This window comes from Gopherus evgoodei, chromosome 1 (genome assembly GCF_007399415.2).
Source record: "Gopherus evgoodei ecotype Sinaloan lineage chromosome 1, rGopEvg1_v1.p, whole genome shotgun sequence".
NCBI classification, from domain to species: domain Eukaryota; kingdom Metazoa; phylum Chordata; order Testudines; family Testudinidae; genus Gopherus; species Gopherus evgoodei.
In genome coordinates, this window is record NC_044322.1 from 191,036,700 (window position 1) to 191,055,361 (window position 18,662).

General features: G+C 39.0%; 1 protein-coding gene across 15 annotated transcripts in view; it reads left to right on the forward strand.

The window, feature by feature from the left end:
* The window catches only part of DCAF6 (DDB1 and CUL4 associated factor 6), a 175,366-nt gene extending 157,009 nt beyond the window's left edge, over positions 1-18,357 (forward strand). For all 15 annotated transcript variants that reach the window (XM_030581129.1, XM_030581156.1, XM_030581138.1 and 12 more), the window contains 5 exons: positions 8,960-9,098; positions 12,121-12,277; positions 14,008-14,096; positions 16,983-17,088; positions 17,916-18,357. In XM_030581129.1, the coding sequence (XP_030436989.1) occupies positions 8,960-9,098; positions 12,121-12,277; positions 14,008-14,096; positions 16,983-17,088; positions 17,916-17,980 (556 nt within the window). In that variant the 3' untranslated portion in view covers positions 17,981-18,357. The remainder of the gene's footprint in view (positions 1-8,959; positions 9,099-12,120; positions 12,278-14,007; positions 14,097-16,982; positions 17,089-17,915) is intronic.
* Positions 18,358-18,662: the final 305 nt, after the last annotated feature.

Here is an 18,662-nt window from a genome sequence, read left to right on the forward strand (position 1 = left end):
AATTCCCCAGCTACAAAATAACGGAATTCATGGAGCCTGCCAGCACCCGTGAAAGGGATGATCAAAGAAAGGATGATCAAATACTTCTAGCTGGGTGTGATAGAGTTGAGGAGGAAGGTATATTATGTTGTACAGATACATTCTATAAGCTGTAAATGGGGTAAATAAAACCACAAATGTATGCTTAGGGTGCTTAATTCTTAGGAAACAGGCCAATTTTATAACATGTTCTGTGCTTTAACAATTAGCTGCTTTCTGAGTTAGATCTAATCTTACTGCTGAAAGGTTTGGTTGAAACTCTTGATTGAAACAATATGGCTTCTGGCAACTAGGTTAGAAAACTTGGTAGGATCTTCCAATCTAGCATGTCACTTGTTCTCTCTCATCCCTGCCACCAAGTATTCTCCTCTCCATCAGGCGGGAAGGTGCACATAGTAGATATTGCTGTGAAGGCCTGGGCCATTGAAGGAATTGGCCATGAGTCGGAAGCAGAGAAACAGCTTGGGGGTTGATGGGTAGGAAAGCCTGAGGCTCCACACAGACTCCTGGGATGGCAGTCCAATTATGCTGCAGCTTGGGGAGGTAGGAGAGTGTTATGCAGAGAGAGAGAGAGGGGTTTAATTCAAAAGAGGAGAGGAAGAGGAGGCAGGAATACTTCTTAGCAAGGAAAAAGAGAACAGAATATTTTGGTGCTTAGTTTAGATTCTCTCAGGATAAATAAAGCTCACCTAGGTAAGAGTTGAGAATTTCATTGGCATGTAGAAAAGAGCTCTGTAAAGTGTTCTTCCTTTTACAATATTAGTGAAGTAACTATGTCAATAGAATCAGCGTATGTCATATACAACAGCAGCTTTCCAAGAGACTTCTACATTGAGTATATTTTTGATGGACACAGTTATGATCTCTTTTCTTTCTTTTGAAGCATGTCCCGTAATCATTACTGCATCCTTTAATAATAAACTTCACTCTTTTGAGCTTTGTGCCTTTCTGCGTAACCAAAAGTCCTCAGTAATATGAATCAGAAGTGACAGCTGAACTCAGATCTCTGATCAAAAAAACTTTTAAGGAGCAGTATGTAAAATATTACACTGGACCAAATGTATTGGTTACCCAATTATGCAAAATTCATTGTAGGAACATAAACACAAAATTTTCTGGATGGAAACCTTAATAGATTTTAGATGAAGACTCCACCTTTTTTTTTTTTTTTTTTTTACTTATGGGGGAAAAAATGAATGTTCTATGTATTATTAGGTTTCACTTTTTCTTCCTCCACGGTTGTTTTTGCTTTTGAGTGTCCCTAGAATTTCTTCTGAGGCAAATGTTAGGCTTGGCCGTAGATAAACTGTATCATCCTCTTGAGTTCAGCTTTTTCTTCAGATTTATTTAATGGAAAAATCCTAATGCTTTTATACTACAGTGATAAATGCCTAGACAGGTCATTCATTCTTGGGCCTAATTAGAATAGTTAAACCCATATTTTGGGGTTTGGCAAGGACAGCATAATACCAGGGCCGGCTCCAGGCCCCAGCGCGCCAAGCGTGTGCTTGAGGCAGCATGCCGCGGGGGGCGCTCTGCCAGTTGCCAGGAGGGCGGCAGGCGGCACCGGTGGACCTCCCGCAAGTGTCCCTGTGGAGGGTCCGCTGGTCCCGCGGCTCCTGTGGAGCATCCTCAGGTAGGCCTGCGGGAGGTCCACTGGAGCCGCGGGACCGGCAAGCGCTCCCCGCGGCGTGCCGCCGTGCTTGGGGCGGCGAAATGGCTAGAGCCGGCCCTGCATAATTCAATCACTTTTGCTAGTATTTTCAACTGGAGGGTGATGCAGAATGAGTGCTTTCAAGTACCTATATGTGATACGGTTTGGGCACACAAGTTCTTTTGCGATTAATACAATGTTTTTATGTATATTTGTTGGGGATACAAAAAGAAAAAGCTGTGTGTTTCAATTATTGTGCTTCACTTATAAAGTCCAGGGTAATAATACTTTGAACTTGACTAGCATCTTCTGTTCAAGAATCTTTAAACACTTAATAAAAGAATGTCCCTGTGAAATAGATTAGCATCACTACCCTTCAGATGCAGCAGCTTAGTCACAGCAAAACAGTGGCAGAGATAATAGGATTCAGGTTTCTTGACTGCCCACGCTTTTTTAAACCACTAAACCTTTCTTCCTTGTCATCATAAACATTGTTTTGAAATTGCAGGTTTTTTATGTGCAAGTACTCCAAGCGTTGAGTCTTTCACATAACCATACTCCATGAGTTAGTTGGTTGTGCAGTCAACTCCTTCTGATGATGTTGGCTGGTGTGTGATGTCATTAAAAGTGCATGATTGCTAAAGCCTTAAAATCAGGCTGCATCTTCAGTTGTCTTAATCCATTATTACACTGGAGGATAACCAGTTCAGTGTCCATGTGTCTTATTTGTTGATATTTCAGTTACATAATGGACATTTTTGTTTCACCTTGATAGCATTTTACCTATCAAATTATTCACTTGCTTTCTAGACATACAGATTCTGTTTGTGACTGGAGCTACTTCAGGGAAAGGTGTGATGGCCACTCCATTCAAACCATTCTTTTCAGTAGCAGTTCAATCTCAAACAAATATTTTGGGGGCTTAAATTTCTGCTTCCAAATCTTAGTCTAAAAGTGAATTTTGTGGGAACTTTGTAGAAAGTATGAGCTGTTCTTGAATAACACAACTAGGAAAAAATTTCCTTTATGACCATTTGTTTTCAAGATTCAAATTTGGCTCTGCTGGAGTTAGTCTAGGAAAAAAGTGCTATCCCTATCCAAGACTACTTGGATACTCCTGCTGAAATGATTAGAAATGAAATGTATAACAACAATACTTACCTTTGAAATCTGATGAAAATTTAACACACTATTGAGATGACTGAGGCACTACACACCTTCTTGAGTCCTGTTCCATATACGCAACACAAACCTACTTTTATTATGGGATGATATATCAAGGTAGCACTCAACATGAATAGAACATTGGTTTTGATTTTGTAATGTAGTTAAGACCATAGTGTCCCTGAATTATCCTAAAATAAAGGCTTTAGCACAGTATGGGGACATAGTCAAAACATAGTTCAGTCTCTCTCAGTGTACCGGATCAAATCATTGTGTAATTGCATTCTGCAGCATAACTTTCTGTATTGTGAACAGAACTTTTTAAAGGTATTGTTGTTATCTGCAGTTTCAGTAAGACAACATTACTTAGGGTTACATTCACATTTTCTTCACAATCATAATGGCTAGAAATTTACTTCTAAAATACGATTAAATAATATATATTCAGCAGTAACTAGTGAGGTCACCAGAAAAGTGCTGTACCACTGTATGTATCACAGATTACTTTCTGACTTCTCATTAGGGTTGCCAATTTTGGTTGGACGTCTTGCTGGAGGTTTCTTCACATAATAGTTAATTAAAGATGAATCTTTAGTTCCTGGAGAGTCCAGGGCAGTTCTGGAGGGTTGGCAGCAACCCTACTTCTCATGTTCGGTGAAGTGTGTGCAATTTTTTTTTTAAATTGTTCAAACTTAGCAAAGATCAAAATTTGGAACATTAAAATAATTGCACAGCATCTTACTTTCTCTGCTGGCTTTGTGTATGTGTGAACCTACACCAAATTTTCAGATTGCTATCTAAATTTATAGTTTTATATCATAGCTGTTACCATTGTATCTAAAATTAAAAATGCACAAAAGCCCAGAACGAAAATATGCTGCTCTTTTTGTACTTCCAGCACAGAGATGTGTAATTTTTAAATTAAAGCAAACAATCTGTACACATAACAGCAATTGTGGGGGAGGCTTTATCAAATGGTGTCTTTTCCCCATGCATCTGAAGCATCGTTGGGCGAGGGCCTAGTCTGGTCTTGTCTGGCAAGGAGTTCGGTAGCCAGAGTCTCACCATCAAGAATACTTTGTTCTCAAAGCCTGATAGCCAGAACCTCCCTGTGAAGAGAGTGTAGTTGTATTATGGTTACTCTCCGGATGGCCCCATGTCAGAGATAGCTAAATTACAGTCCATTAGTACCTTTTCACTTAGAACCAGGATTATAGATTCACCTCTGAAGTTAATCGGTGTTTGGAAAGCATCAGTGTGATTGATAACATGTGTATCACAGTGGCTAGGTCCTCATTTGAGAGGCATGAGTGAAGCATCCTGGGTGTGCCAAGATGCAAAGGTGATTCTTGCCGTGGTCAAATCTGGGTTAGTATATGGGTTTAATACTCGGTCCGCCTCTCCCTCAATGTGAAGAGAACAATGCACATGTATGGTAACCAAGCAGAGATTTTCCTCAAGCACTCCAGTCAAAGCTCACTGGTTTGGATTAAAACATAAAATAAATTTATTAACTGGAAAAGATAGATTTTAAGTAGGGCTGTCAATCGCAGTTAACTCACGCAATTAACTCAAAAAAATTAATCACAATTTAAAAACTGAATTGCGATTAATCACAGTTTTTATCACACTGTTAATAGAATACCAATTGAAATTTATTAAATATTTTGGATGTTTTTCTACATTTTCAAATATATTGATTTCAATTACAACACAATACAAAGTGTACCGTACTCACTTTATATTATTTTTATTACAAATATTTGCACTGTAAAAATGATAAACAAAAGAAATTGTATTTTTCACTTCGCCTTATACAAATACCATAGTGCGATCTCTTTATCATGAAATAATAACTTATAAATGGGTTTTTTTTTGTTACATACTGCACTCAAAAATAAAACATGGAAAACTTCGAGCCTACAAGTCCACTCAGTCCTACTTCTTGTTCAGCCAAAAGCTAAGAGTTTGTTTACACTTACAGGAGATAATGCTGCCCATTTCTTATTTACGTCATCAGTGAGAACAGGAGTTCGCATGGCACTTTTGTAGGCAGCATAGCAAGGTATTTACATGCCAGATATGCTAAACATTCGTAAGCCCCTTCATGCTTTGGCCACCATTCCAGAGAACATGCTCCCATGCTGATAACGCTCATTAAAACAAAATGTGTTAATTAAATTTGGGGGAGAATTTTATGTCTTCTGCTCTGTTTTTTACCTGCATTTTGCCATATATTTCATGTTATAGCAGTCTTGGATGGTGACCCAGCATGTTGTTTGTTTTAAGAACACTTTTACTGCAGATTTGACACAACTCAATAGAGGTACCAATGTGAGATTTCTAAAGCTAGCTACAGCACTTGACCCAAGATGTAAGAATCTGAAATGCTTTCCAAAATCTGAGAGAGACGGGGTGTGGAGCATGCTTTCAGAAGTCTTAAAAGAGCAACAACACTCCGTTGTGAAAACTACAGAACCCAAACCACCTTAAAAGAAAATCAATCTTCTGCTGGTGGCATCTGACTCATGATGATGAAAATGAACATGCGTTGGTCTGCACTGCTTTGGATCGTTATCGAGCAGAGCCCATCAGCATGGAAGCATGTCCTCTGGAATGATGGTTGAAGCAGGAAGGGACATATGAATCTTTAGTGCATCTAGCACATAAATATCTTGCAATGCCAGCTACAACCTGTTCTCGCTTTCAGGTGACATTGTAAACGACGTGGGCAGCATTATCTCCTGCAAATGTAAAAAAAAAACTTGTTTGTCTGAATGATTGCCTGAACAAGAAGTAGGACTGAGTGGACTAGTAGGCTCTAGTCTAAAGTTTTACATTGTTTTATTTTTGAATGCAGTTATTTTTGTACATAATTCTACATTTGTAAGTTCAACTTTCATGATAAAGAGATTGCATTACAGTACTTGTATTAAATGAATTGAGAAATACTATTTCTTGTATTTTTACAGTGCAAATATTTATAATAAAAAATATAAAGTGAGCACTGTACACTTTGTATTCTGTGTTGTAAGTGAAATCAATATATTTGAAAATGGAAAACATACAAACTATCTATATAAATAGTATTCTCTTATTGTTTAACATTGTGATTAAATTTTTTAATCACGTGATTAATCATCTTTTTTTAATCACTTTACAGCACTAATTTTAAGTGATTATAAGGGATAGCAAATGGATTAAAGCAGATTACCTAGCATATAAACAATACACAAACTAATCTTAATATACTAGATAGAGTGAGAATCTGCTATTCTTATCCAATCTAACTGATCGTACTGGTAGACTTGTAGATTCTTAAGGCACAAGCTGCATTAGCTTTACAGCTTGGGTTCCTCAAGATCTTCATGCACAAGCTAGAAATCCATTTAGCCTTGGTCTAGCACTTCCCCCAGGTCAATCTTTGTTCCTATAGTGTTTGCAGGAATCTTCTTGTGTGGGGAGTGAAGAACCACAGATGATGTCACTCCCTGCCTTATATAGCTTTAGCATGCGGCAGGAACCCGTTGTTTCAAAACTTGGTTCCCAGACTGGTTTGTGGAAAAATAGACATCCCAAGATAGAGTCCAGAATTATGTAGCCTGGTCACATGTCCTTGTAGAGTCATAGCAACTATTACTTACAGGCTGTCTGGAGTATTCTAAGGAAGACTTACCAGGTGGGACATAAGCTTCTCCTAAGGCCCATTATTTTCGCTATGGCTCATTGCCCTGAATAGGCCCTTCCCAACCAACTATCTAGACTGAAAGCATTTTGTCTAGTGGGCATTACCCAGGTGTAACTACATTTGAAGTACAGATACATAGTCAGTATTTATAACTTCAGATACAAAAATGATACATGCATACAAATAGGAGAATCATATTCAGCAAATCGTAACTTTTCCAATGATATCTCACATGACTTACCTTGTACAAAATGCATCATAATTATGCCATAACCATATTATAATATTATTACTGTGATGAGTATGGGGTGCAGTGTCACACGATGCTGCTTGTTCATTTCTCTGTGATAGCAATGCTGATCTTTTCAAATGTGTATATGTACACAAATCACACGTGTGTGTATTTGTATAGGCATATGGCTACTGCACATAACTCTAGTTATGGTTCCAGAAATATTTTGCATAAGCATGCAATGCATAACTCTCCATAGTTTCCCTTTCTGTATAGAAGATGACAAATGAGTAAAATGTTGTTAATCTCTTGGGAGTAATCCAAATATTCAATAAATATAAGAGTAGTGTTATATATCTACAAATATCTGAAGGGTGTAAACACTAAAGAGTGGATAGAATTATTTAGCGGTGGGGCAGGGGCACATAATAAGAAGTAATGGGATACAACTATAAAAGGGAAGACTTAGCTTGGTTCCCAGGGAAAATCACCCAATAGCAAAATGTATTGTACTCCAGAAAAGTCTCCCCAAAAAAGTGGTGGAAGCCCCCATCTCCTGGGACTTTTAAAACTACAGTAGACAAATCACTAGGAAATGTATCATCAGGAATAGTCCATTGTTAGATGGACTGGGTGACCCCATCAATTCTTTTCCATCTCTAACTTCTGTCAAATGTGGTTAATTTTTTTTTTAAACAATAAAAGACCAGTCTAACTGGTGATTGATTGATTGATTTTGTCCGTGGGGGACCACAACACTTTTTATAGTAGATTAAATTTTCTCTTATGCCCACTTAGCTTTACTGTCAGCTTCCGGATCCAATACTTCCTCCAGTGAAGTTTTCTCTCCATCTTTCTTCTATGGCAAGACTGAGAAGGAAAGCTATAGACCGAACTGGGAGAGGTGATGACTGATTGGGAGGGGCAGGAGAAGCTGTCTCTGGTTATGAAGTATAGAAGTAGCTCTAGAAGTGGGAGAGACAGCTACTTCCTTCTGCAACAGACCCATCTTGTAGAACAGTCTGAAGAGGTAGTGACTAAAATATGACACTTCATCATTTCTGGCCTGCTGGAAGTTACTAGTCTGGTGGTGACTGTTTCCTTCCCTGTGGCCCTGTTGCCTGCCAAAAATTTCTGCCATGGCCAGTTTCATCCATTACATTCTATCAGCGATCAGCACCTCCACCCACTCTCTACTGTGACTGCTGTTCCACTTCAAACATCACATTCTGGTTCCACTCAGAATGTTGAGCAGGCTGGCAGCAGCCATATGGAGGAGAAAGTGAGTGCTGTGAGCAAATCACAGAGGTAAAAATGTGGCCGTAGCTGGAGCTGATGGGAAGCTACAAAGGTGCAGCCAGGAGACAGGAAGGTGAACCAGGTGGAAGAACTCAAGCAACCAGCATTTCTATAGCATCACCAAAGCTGTAGCTTCCTGGAGTCTAGCAGCCACAAAATAGGATGTTTCACCTAGCTGCTTTCTCTCCTGTCACTTTAGGAAGTCTTTTCCTGTGGGGCAGCTTCCTAGCACAATTGTATTTTTCTACCCCTCAGAACTAGGTCTTTTCTGTTTCCCAGTCAGTCCTATTAAACATTTCCTATTGCTCAATCTCATCATAGCAAAAACATTGACAAAAAACTGTCAGACAAAGGATCTTCACCCTAAAGTAGGAAATAATGAGAAATGAAGGTCTATTAAAATGTAATAAAGGCAAAAGAAAAAAAATTAAAGGTTAAACTAAGTGTTTAATAATAGCTAACCTTTATATTCACAAAAAAAATATGTATTCACTCTTTAACACTTTTGCTAGCACAGGGGATGGGAGAAGTTCTACAGGATTTGGAAAATATTGCAAAGTAAAGTTACATGTGAATTTTGCCTGCCTCTAGAGTTTGTATGTTTTAAAGAGAATGAAGAAAATAACATGACCCTTGACATTTCACTGTGTTGCATGTTCTTCCTGTTTTAAACCAATATGGTCACAATCTGTAACTTCAAACAATTGTAATCCTGTTGGAATCTGTGCCAAATGTGGGGAGAAGGGTTGAGTTTAAGTAGGCTCATTAAGCTATTTGATAGTGCTTTGTAATTGCCCCAGTACACTATTTCAAAAAGGTCTGTCTATGCAGACTATGTCTCTGTATAATGGTCTTTCAGTGGTGTTCTCTTTGTAATTCCTAGACGATCAGCTGTTGCTCGCATTCAGGAACTCTTCAGAAGAAGAAAAGAAAGGAAAGAGATGGAAGAATTGGAAACCTTGAATATTAGACGACCTTTAATAAAGATGGTGTATAAGGGTCATCGGAACTCCAGGACAATGGTACAGAAATACTGCTTTAAGAACTGCAGAGTTGATATTTTAGGCTGAAATAATGTAGTTTTTACATTGATATGCTTGCTGAAAAGATTGTATAATACATTTTAAGATGGTTACAGTTCTAATGTTCAATTAAAACTATTCCACTGTAAGTGAATGCATGGCCTGTACACAGTTGTCAGACATGTTCTTTTCACTCAGCAGTACCTGGTGTGGAGGCTCAAGCACTTTCTGCTGTTGCATGTCATTGCATGCAGGTTTAAGAGCGTGAAGCCACCTCTGACCCCCTTCAGTTCCTTACCACCACCAGTGACTGTTGTTGAAGCACTTTGAGTTTTGCTTGTAGCAAGTTCTTCCTTCGCTCCTTCTGTATAGCCTGTTTTTTCTTAGAAGTTAGTAGTAAGTTAAGCATAGTATAGATAAATGTTAGTATTAATTTTCAAGTTTTAGGTCTTTTTTGACCAAATTCCAGTATAGGAGCCATGCCTTGCTCTTGAGGGTTTAAGTCTTGATAACCGTGTAGCAAGGCAATGCTGATCAGCGACCTGCACCTCAGCTGCTTATAATGCTTTGGGAAATCCCACATTAGTGACAAGTGTCACATCTGTAAGGGATTTAAGCCTCACTCTGAGGACAGAGCAACCAGGCTCAAATGTCTACATATGGAGGCAGCACTTCACCCATCATCAGAGCCATCATCTTCAGAACGGACTCGGAGTACTGCAGCTTTCATGCCCCACCAGAGATATCTGTGGCACCTTGCTCTCTACCATCAGTGCCAAAGCAGGGAGAGAAGCTCTCCAAAGGCTCAGTGCCCTGTTCGGCTAGATCATTGATGCAGGAGGCAATGGCCCTGGAAGAGGGTCTGAGGATCTCTAGAGCAGTCCTCATCCAAGAAGAGTGGATCATCGACTCTGGAACCTGTGCCAAGTCTGTTGAGACCAATCCCTGAAGTATCCATAGAAAGACACCAATGAAAGAATCAGTACTGGTACTGATGACACCAGAGACATAAGTAGCTACAAGAGAATTGCTTAACCTCTCAGTATCCATGTCCGTGGTGGTGGTAGAGGAAGGCTTCCAACCGGTACCAGTGCCTGTGGTTCCTACTTTGCCTCTTTAGGAGCATGCAGTACCACTACCTTCTACAGCCTCAGAAGCTGCTGCAATCGAGAAGTAAGCCAACAGTAATATACCTGGCACTGTCATCTGTGGCCTCTGGCTACTTATCTCTGGTTCCAATGGGCTCTGCTCCCCAATTATCAGAGGACTCAGGGATGTATTCCACTGATTTGGAGGTGCAATCTTTTGTGTCCCAATCTAGGTGTGGTGCGTATCCTCTGTCAGAGACTTGAGGGCCATGGATCTTGCATCAGTGTCAGCAGTGGCCTCTTAAGGAGCAATGGCCTGGTCAAGGTTGCATCCCAGAGCCAAGTCAGTGGCCTTTTTGGACACCATGGGGTGTCGTCCTCCTGCTAGTACTTTCTGTCTCCCATCTCAGTCAGTTTCCATGAAAGTGCACCAAGAGTATCAGCAGGCAATGTTCTCCGGAGCCTGATACTGTCATTGAGCAGCTAGAAGTCACTCGGGCAGCTCCCTGGCTGCAAGACACGGAGCAGGCATTACCTCAGCATCCTTGTGCATCCTCTTCCTTATCACCAGAGCCAGTAAGTGACTCACCACCCCCAGAGTATTAGAGGGCTAACCAAGATCTACTGAGAAGGGTGGCCTCTGTTCTGGATCTTCAAGCAGAAAAGGTCCATGAAAAAAAACACTGATGTATATTCTGGCTTCAGTGGCACCTTCCAGAGTGGTTCTGCTGATTGATTAAGTCATTATGGAGCCAGTTAAGAAACTCTGGCAGTTCCCCTTTTCCCTCCCTCCCACAGCACATCCGGCAACTGTCTCTGCTTTTCACCCTTTGGTAGATAATAGATTTCTTTTTTCCATCCCCCTACACCATCAGGTTTCTGAAGGGCTTGGACAGATTATTCCCACAACATGTGTAACCTTATGTAACTTATATTGAAACGTTCCTAATTAATATTATGTTGTGCATATAAGGGTGCAATAAAACCCAATTTAGATTTCAGGTTTAAGCCTTTAGGTCACTTACAGTACATTTATTTAGTAGACCACCAGTAGGCAACACTGAATGATATAACCAAACTTTATTCAAAAGAAGTAATTAGTTAAGCAAACAGGCATACAGTTACCACTTGCACCTGCAATTTAGCAAGGCTACTCGGCTATTACAGTGAGAGTCCTTCTAAACCCCCATCATCCTGGGCTCGATCATCCTTTGTTGCTTTGAGGGGATGGGATAGTGCATACTCAGTCTAGTGAGCACTAGGAGCTGAAAGGGAATGGCACATGCTGAGTAAAAACAGAATCTTCAGAGATTTTAGCTGCTAAAATCTAAGCAATCTTTTCTAAGCATATGTGAACTTTAGTTTTTCAAGGCCAAATTTGGGGGTATTTCATGGGGACAGCAAAAAGCATATCCCTGATACAAGAGCCACTCTTGGCATAATTTCAAACCCTGTTCCAGAGCAAGTCCTTAACTCGCAGCTTCCACCAGATAAGGACAAAAATGGAGAATACTGCCAGGTTATTGATGCACAATTTAAGTTTTAGTGTGAGCATTTTTGTGAATTAGTGAACAGATCCCCACCAAGATGTAAACTACAACTTAATCCAAAAATGTACCAAGCAGAACACAGTCCGGAGGAAGTGATGCTTGCAGTCAGACAGTTACGAAATGATAAAGCACCCGATCTCGATCATATTTAATCAGAATTGCTAAAGAGAGGAGGCATGGATTTATTTCACTGGCTTTATAGAGTTGTCAATTCAAAAATGGACTTTGCGTTTGGAAAATCCTTAAATTAGGGCCAGCACTATTGTGAAGATGGGAATTACTTTCTGGAAATGACTTACAAAATTAACACTTCACATCTGTTATTTCTAGACTAACCATGTAAATCATAACAAATATTTGTAATTAATTTTATTTTTACTGTAGATAAAGGAAGCCAATTTCTGGGGCTCTAACTTTGTAATGAGTGGTTCAGATTGTGGCCATATCTTTATCTGGGATCGGCATACTGCTGAGCATCTGATGCTGCTGGAAGCTGATAATCACGTGGTGAATTGTCTACAGCCACATCCATTTGACCCAAGTAAGACCATCTGCACCTGCAATATCCTATAGCCTGTAGTAAGAACCTTTACAGATGAGTCTTCAACACTTTGCCTAACCAAGCATCACATTAGTAAATTGCTAGGAAGTCTGAGGGCTGCATCTCAGTTGTATAAAATACAGAATGCTGCTGCTGTCCTTGTCTATAATAATGAGGTTTGGCTCAGGGGCCATTATACCTATCAACTCCTCAGAACAAAAATGGTGATATATAACATCAAAAGGAGGTCAGGATCCAGAAAGAAAAGGCCTCCTTTCCCCCTCCTTTCATCATGCACAATGAGTTTGAAAGAATGGTTCCCATGCCGTTGGTGAGATACCATATTAGATAGCTCGCACTAACGGGAGAAGCAATATTAGCATCTGGTCTCAGCTTGTTCTACTTGCATGTATCAGACTCTCGGATTCTGTGGGAGGGAGGTCTGAAGAGTTTCAGACTGGGGGAAAGTGAATTAGGTTAATAGGAGTTCTGTTGAGTGAGTTAAATTGGTATAATTAGGCTTTTTTTTAAAAAAAATTCATGCTGGGGGTGGACCCGCTAGCATGGAGAAAACTAGACTTGACCTGAAACTTTGCTGATAATTCTAATTGAACCATTTTTAAGTTTATGAAACATTGACAGAACAGTTTTAATTATTTTTCATTTTCCCGTAGCCTCTTGGCTGTTGTGTCCACTAATTGTGGAAGTGAAAGTACCATATGACTGCAAGAGGCTCCTTTTTGCAGTATTTTATCCTGACTAGTACAGAAATGTAATAGGGAAGACCTCTTTTCATAAGATCCCCAGCACAGTTTTCAGACTGAAGGGACATATCCTAGTTTGGTTAAGCTTCTGAACTTGTGATTGCTTACTTGAATACCCAGTCTTATACATATTTGAAATGGGTGACTAGTGGTGTGCTGAAAGGGCTCACTCTATCAGAAGCTCTCCCAAAATACACCTACAGCTTCCCTGGCTTTTTAATCCAGCGTGACCTCCTTCCACTTACACCTTGAAAAATGAACATTAAGGGTCAGCCCTCCCAGCAGTGACAAGTGCTCTGAGCCAAGCCTGCATCCACATCTGCTGAAAGCCTAAAAATTCACTGCTCTTCCAGTGTGAAGTGCCCTAATTCTCCCTCCCAGATGACAGAACATTCCAGTGCATTTTGGTGTTTTATTCTTTTAAATGTTTTAAAAATATTTGTAAATGTGCCTAATGTTTTTGGAACAGGTGCATCAAAGATTTCAAATGTCTACATAAAATGCACTGTGGAAATTAATTTGAGGCCTGTTCACATCTATCATTGCACATGTCTTAAAGCCTTTCCTGTTAAATCTTTTCAGATCATCAGAGGAGAGTATAATAATAGTAGCAGATGCTTGTTTACTTTCTAGTTTTAAATTATGCACAGTCTGTGTAAAAGAGAGAATATAAGGTTTGCATTTATTTTCTTCATTGCATATATTTAGTCGGTAGCTCAAATCCAGCAAAAAGGGATTATAACTCAATGAGACTACTCTTGTGTACGTCTTTGCAGGATGGGAGCTTACATATGTTATGATGGAGAAAAATTAGAGCACTTCTAATGAAGTGAGGTGTGTGTGTGCATTTATGTCATGAAGCATGTCAGCAACATTTCCAACACTTAACAAACTCAGTTAAAATGTTCAGAAAAGGCATTTCATTTAGAACTATTTTCTAATACTCTTTTAAATTTGATTTTCTAGTTCTTGCCTCATCAGGTATTGATTATGATATAAAAATCTGGTCACCGCTAGAAGAGTCCAGGATTTTTAACCGAAAACTTGCTGATGAAGTAAGAGCCTTTCCTTCTTTTTATGTCGCAGCTGTCATTTCTAGCAAAGTCTTCTCTGCAAACAGCTTGAATAACTGAATTTTTTTAACTTAAAACAAGTCAGCAGTAGATTTTTATTTTTAAAAATAAGATGTTCTTAAAAACAATTAACTTTAATTTCTTTCGGTACATAAACACCCCACATAACCTGAGAGATTAGGAAATAATGGAATGTACACAAATAGTGGAAGTATGAAATTATGAGCACAAGACAAGTGAGAGATAGGGGGAGCTCTCAGAGTTACAAGGGTAGATAGTAGCAATCAGAAATGGAGGAGGCTGTGACTGTTTAAAAAAGCAGGAGATAAATCATAGACATATTGGAGGTAAATGAAATGTAAAAACATTATTAAATATTCCCAGGCACAAAATTGTGTGTTATAGAATTAAGGTTGAGAGTGTATATCTGCAATTTAAGGCTATAAAATAATCATTATTTACCCAGTTAAAAAAATGCAAACATGTTAAGGTATGCCAACTTTTTTAGGACACCCAAATAAACTTAACTTTCCCCTGTAATGATTCCCTGCTATGACCATAGATATGACAACTGGATGTTAGTGCTTATGGTTGCAGATTAATTACATGGATTTTAAAGACGAGAGTTTTTAAAAATATTTTCCCCCTCATAGTGTTGCTACAGGGCAGAGTTAAATATTTGTCTCTTATGCTCTTTTTAAATAACTGCTTTTTGTGCAGGGGTCAAGTAGTCACTTAATTTCTTCTCTGTAGAAGTGTAATGTCTCATCGCAAAAGTAAATACTGCCGCTCCTGAGCTCTGAGCCATTTCTGCAAACTTCACCAAAGGCCAAAGTATATGCTCTGATTAGCTCTCATTGATTGCAATAGGAACTAGGTGCATTTGAGAGCAGTATTTGGTTCCAAGTACCCTTCAGAGGATGGGGGAGCAAAGAAAAATTATCAGTTTATTAAATCTTGTTTGGCTTGTGCTAGTCTTTAGCAGATTCAGTACCCTAAAACAGGTTGCAGTATAGCATAATTATATTTTGTCCCTTGCAGTTTCAATTGGCTGTTGGATTTTTTACTCTGTGTGCTAACCTCCTGTGTATTATTGCTATGGCTAAGTAGTTGTCATGTTCTACCACAAAGATGGCTGCATTTCCATGGTGGGGGAAGGGATCACTGTCTATATTTTGTGTATCAGATTAAGTTTGTGAGGTGCTTTGGGATCCTTCAGGATAATAAGCATACATAAAGGTAAATCATGTGTAAAAAGTGTTCTGTTTCTGACCTAATAATCACTTAACAATGTTTAAGCAACATGCTAAACACCAAAATTGAAGCTTTTAGGTTAGGGTTAAGTCTGTTTGTGAAGGAGAAATAATTTTAAGCATATTGTGTCCAATCAGAAAATATATTTTCTGCCAGTTGTAGATTTGTACATGTTTATTGTGCCAAATACATCAATTTTTTAATTAATATCCCTGAGGGACAGGTGGGAGCTTAGGAGGAAAACTGAGGAGTTCAGTTTTCACCATGTAAATTTAGTTGGTTGAGGGCATCCAAGATGAGATATCTGAAATCCAGGAGTGGATGGAAGGGGAAAGGTCAGGGAGGACACTTGGGAAACTTCAACATGAATACAGTAGCTGAAACCAGGAAAGCAGATGAGATCACCCAGCAGGAAAAGATGAGGGGGCAGAATCCTGAGAGACAGTGCCAGAGAGAAGAGGAGGAAGGATGAAGGTGCAGTTGGAGCAGTAGGAGTAGAACCAGGACAGGACAGAGTCAGGAAAGCCCAAGAATGAGTGAGTTGAGGAGGAGATGGGAGTGATTAACTGTCAAAATGTCTGGTGAATAGAAAATGAGAACAGAGAAGGGATTCTTAGACTTGGCTAGGAGTAGGTCATTGGTGTCTTTATAAAAGCAGTTTCAGTATAAAGAAGAGAAAACAGGCTGCCAGGAGATCTTGCAGAGAGAGAGAGAAGCCAGTGGAAATACTGTATTTAAGGAGGCAAAAGGGATAAAAAAGATTGGGCAGTAGCTGGAGAGACAAATGGCATTAAGGTTTATCAGTACCAGAGAGAGAACCCTAAGGACAGGAGCCGCATGAGGGTGGAAAGATAATAAATAGAATGAGAGAAACTGGGAAAGAATCAGGTCAGATTCAGAGCCAGGTAAAAAGATGAGCAGGAAATGCTTGTGGGGAAGGAGAATGAATGGAGCTCAACACTACTGGCTAGATAACATTTTTTTTCCTTGAAGGAATTAACTAAATTATAGGCAGAGAGGAGGTGGCCTGGTTTTATAGGCACAGGAGTCAGTTGGAGAGGAGAAAGAGCTACTTACGGTGAATGAACTTGTAGTGCAGTAACTCCACATGTCCGTTAAGTTTTCTCCAAAGGTATTCAGGAGCATGCGAGTAGGAGGAGAAACGTCATTTCTGTTCCTTCCCACCTTCTTAGTTATTGTTGGTGTGAAAGCTTTGTTCTCTGCAGTTACTCATATGTGCAACATCATCAGTTCGCTGTCTTCCCATCTTATCTTGAAAACTATTTTTCTTTATTTCCCATACTACTTAATCTCTGTCAGGAACTCAGGCATCACAGTGATGATTTTATTATAAATATTACCATACTATCTGGATTAAAAAATTGCTTTTATGACCGACTTTTCTAATGATACAGTATACCTACAGCATAATTTATAACACATGCTAGGGTCTGCTGTTTTGTCACTTTTAACTTGGTAAAGCTTTTTTGGACACAGTGTATTAGACTTTGTATAAAATACAATCTGTATTGCATCAGGAATAGTTTGTAGTTAGTGATGCTTTGATCAGGGATTCTTTTTTTTTTTTTTTTTTTTTTTTTTTTGTCGCTACAGGTTATAACTCGTAATGAATTAATGCTGGAGGAGACCAGAAACACAATTACTGTTCCAGCTTCTTTCATGTTACGAATGCTGGCATCATTGAATCATATAAGAGCTGGTAGGAGAATTTCAGAGTTGTTTCTGTGCAGACTATTTATGCCATTCATAAATCTTGTCTAGCATCGTCACTTAAGCTGAGTGTTTTATAGTAAATTTTACATACCACTCTTAAACACTGTTTTTCTCTCCTTTTTAAGAGTCTCTATGTGTGTTTTAGATGCTAAATATTTATATATCCATTTTTTATTTGCTTCTTGGTGTATTCTATTCCAGGAAAGAACTGCTCCACACTTCAGTAATGATATTCTGACACTAATACTGTTTTATTGCAGAAGTGATTGCCTAGTCACACTGTATAAGTGGCCAGTTATGCTCCCTCCCTTGTGCTTCTTCATTTAATTTTCCTTTCTCTAAACTGCTATGCAACAGATGTCTTTTCTGATGCATACAGTGACTGACAGCAATTTTCCCAATTTTCTGACCAGTGCATACTTCTGGTTACAACTGTTTTTTAAAATATCCTCTCGGTTCCAACTCTCTAAAACAGGCTGCTCACTTCATTGACTTGCCATCTGTTTTTTAAAATTCTGCTCAAACCCATCTCTTCTGTGCTGACCATGAGTGAGCTGCTGCCTACTTCATCACATTGGTGCTCACGAATTCTAGTCCTTTGCTTTTACTGTCCCTGCTTTCTTGTGGTGGTGTTGCAACTTTTCCATTTAGTATGTACTATCAGTCTACTTATTCATTTCAAATGGTTCCATCAGTATAATACATAGCCACTGTGCTTTGGGTAGTGTCCGGTTGATGCATTGTATTGTAAATGTTAGCTGAAAAGTTACTTGTAAAGTCGCATCCTTATTAAATCATCCTTGTGTCTTGCAGACCGGTTGGAGGGTGACAGGTCAGAAGGGTCTGGTCAAGAGAATGAAAATGAAGATGAAGCGTAATTGGATCTTCTATGCGAGCACCTAGACGTTACGGAATTTATATAAGACATTAATTATATTTTTCCTTACAGAGCTTTAGTGCAATTTTAAGGTTTTGCTTTTGGATAACCCAACATTTTGTTTCTGAACGACTGTGTGCATGACTTTGGGAGAGTGTGCAAGTAAAATAAGCAAAAATGTTTTTAAAACGTTTTGCCATGTCTGAGGGGTGCTAGAAGATGCAAAGTGCAATATTTTCCTTAACCTGCAAACGTGGGAGCTTGGATCAATGTTTAAAAATAACTTTCATTGGAGCAAAAACATTGGTTCAAATAAATTTCTATACCTGCTATTTGCATGTTTGTTGCTTTCTAATTAAAAGATTTGGTTGTTTTAAATTGTCTCATGTTCTTTTTGTACAATAATTGATTCGTCACGATACAGTATTGTCCAGAATCTAATCTCAATTGTCCTTTCTCTCTGAGCATGATCCTGGACATCCTCAATTTCTATTGAAATCTATGAGAGTTGTGGGTTCTTGGCATTCTAGAACGTTTGCACCTTCTGCTCTTAAAAGCTAGTTAAGATGAAAAAGGCCCAATTAGTTACAGAAGTCCTATATTATGTTTAATTTTTCATATGTGCCCATAGATTTTAGTAACAGACATATATATTTTAAATAGAATAAATGAATCATGCAATA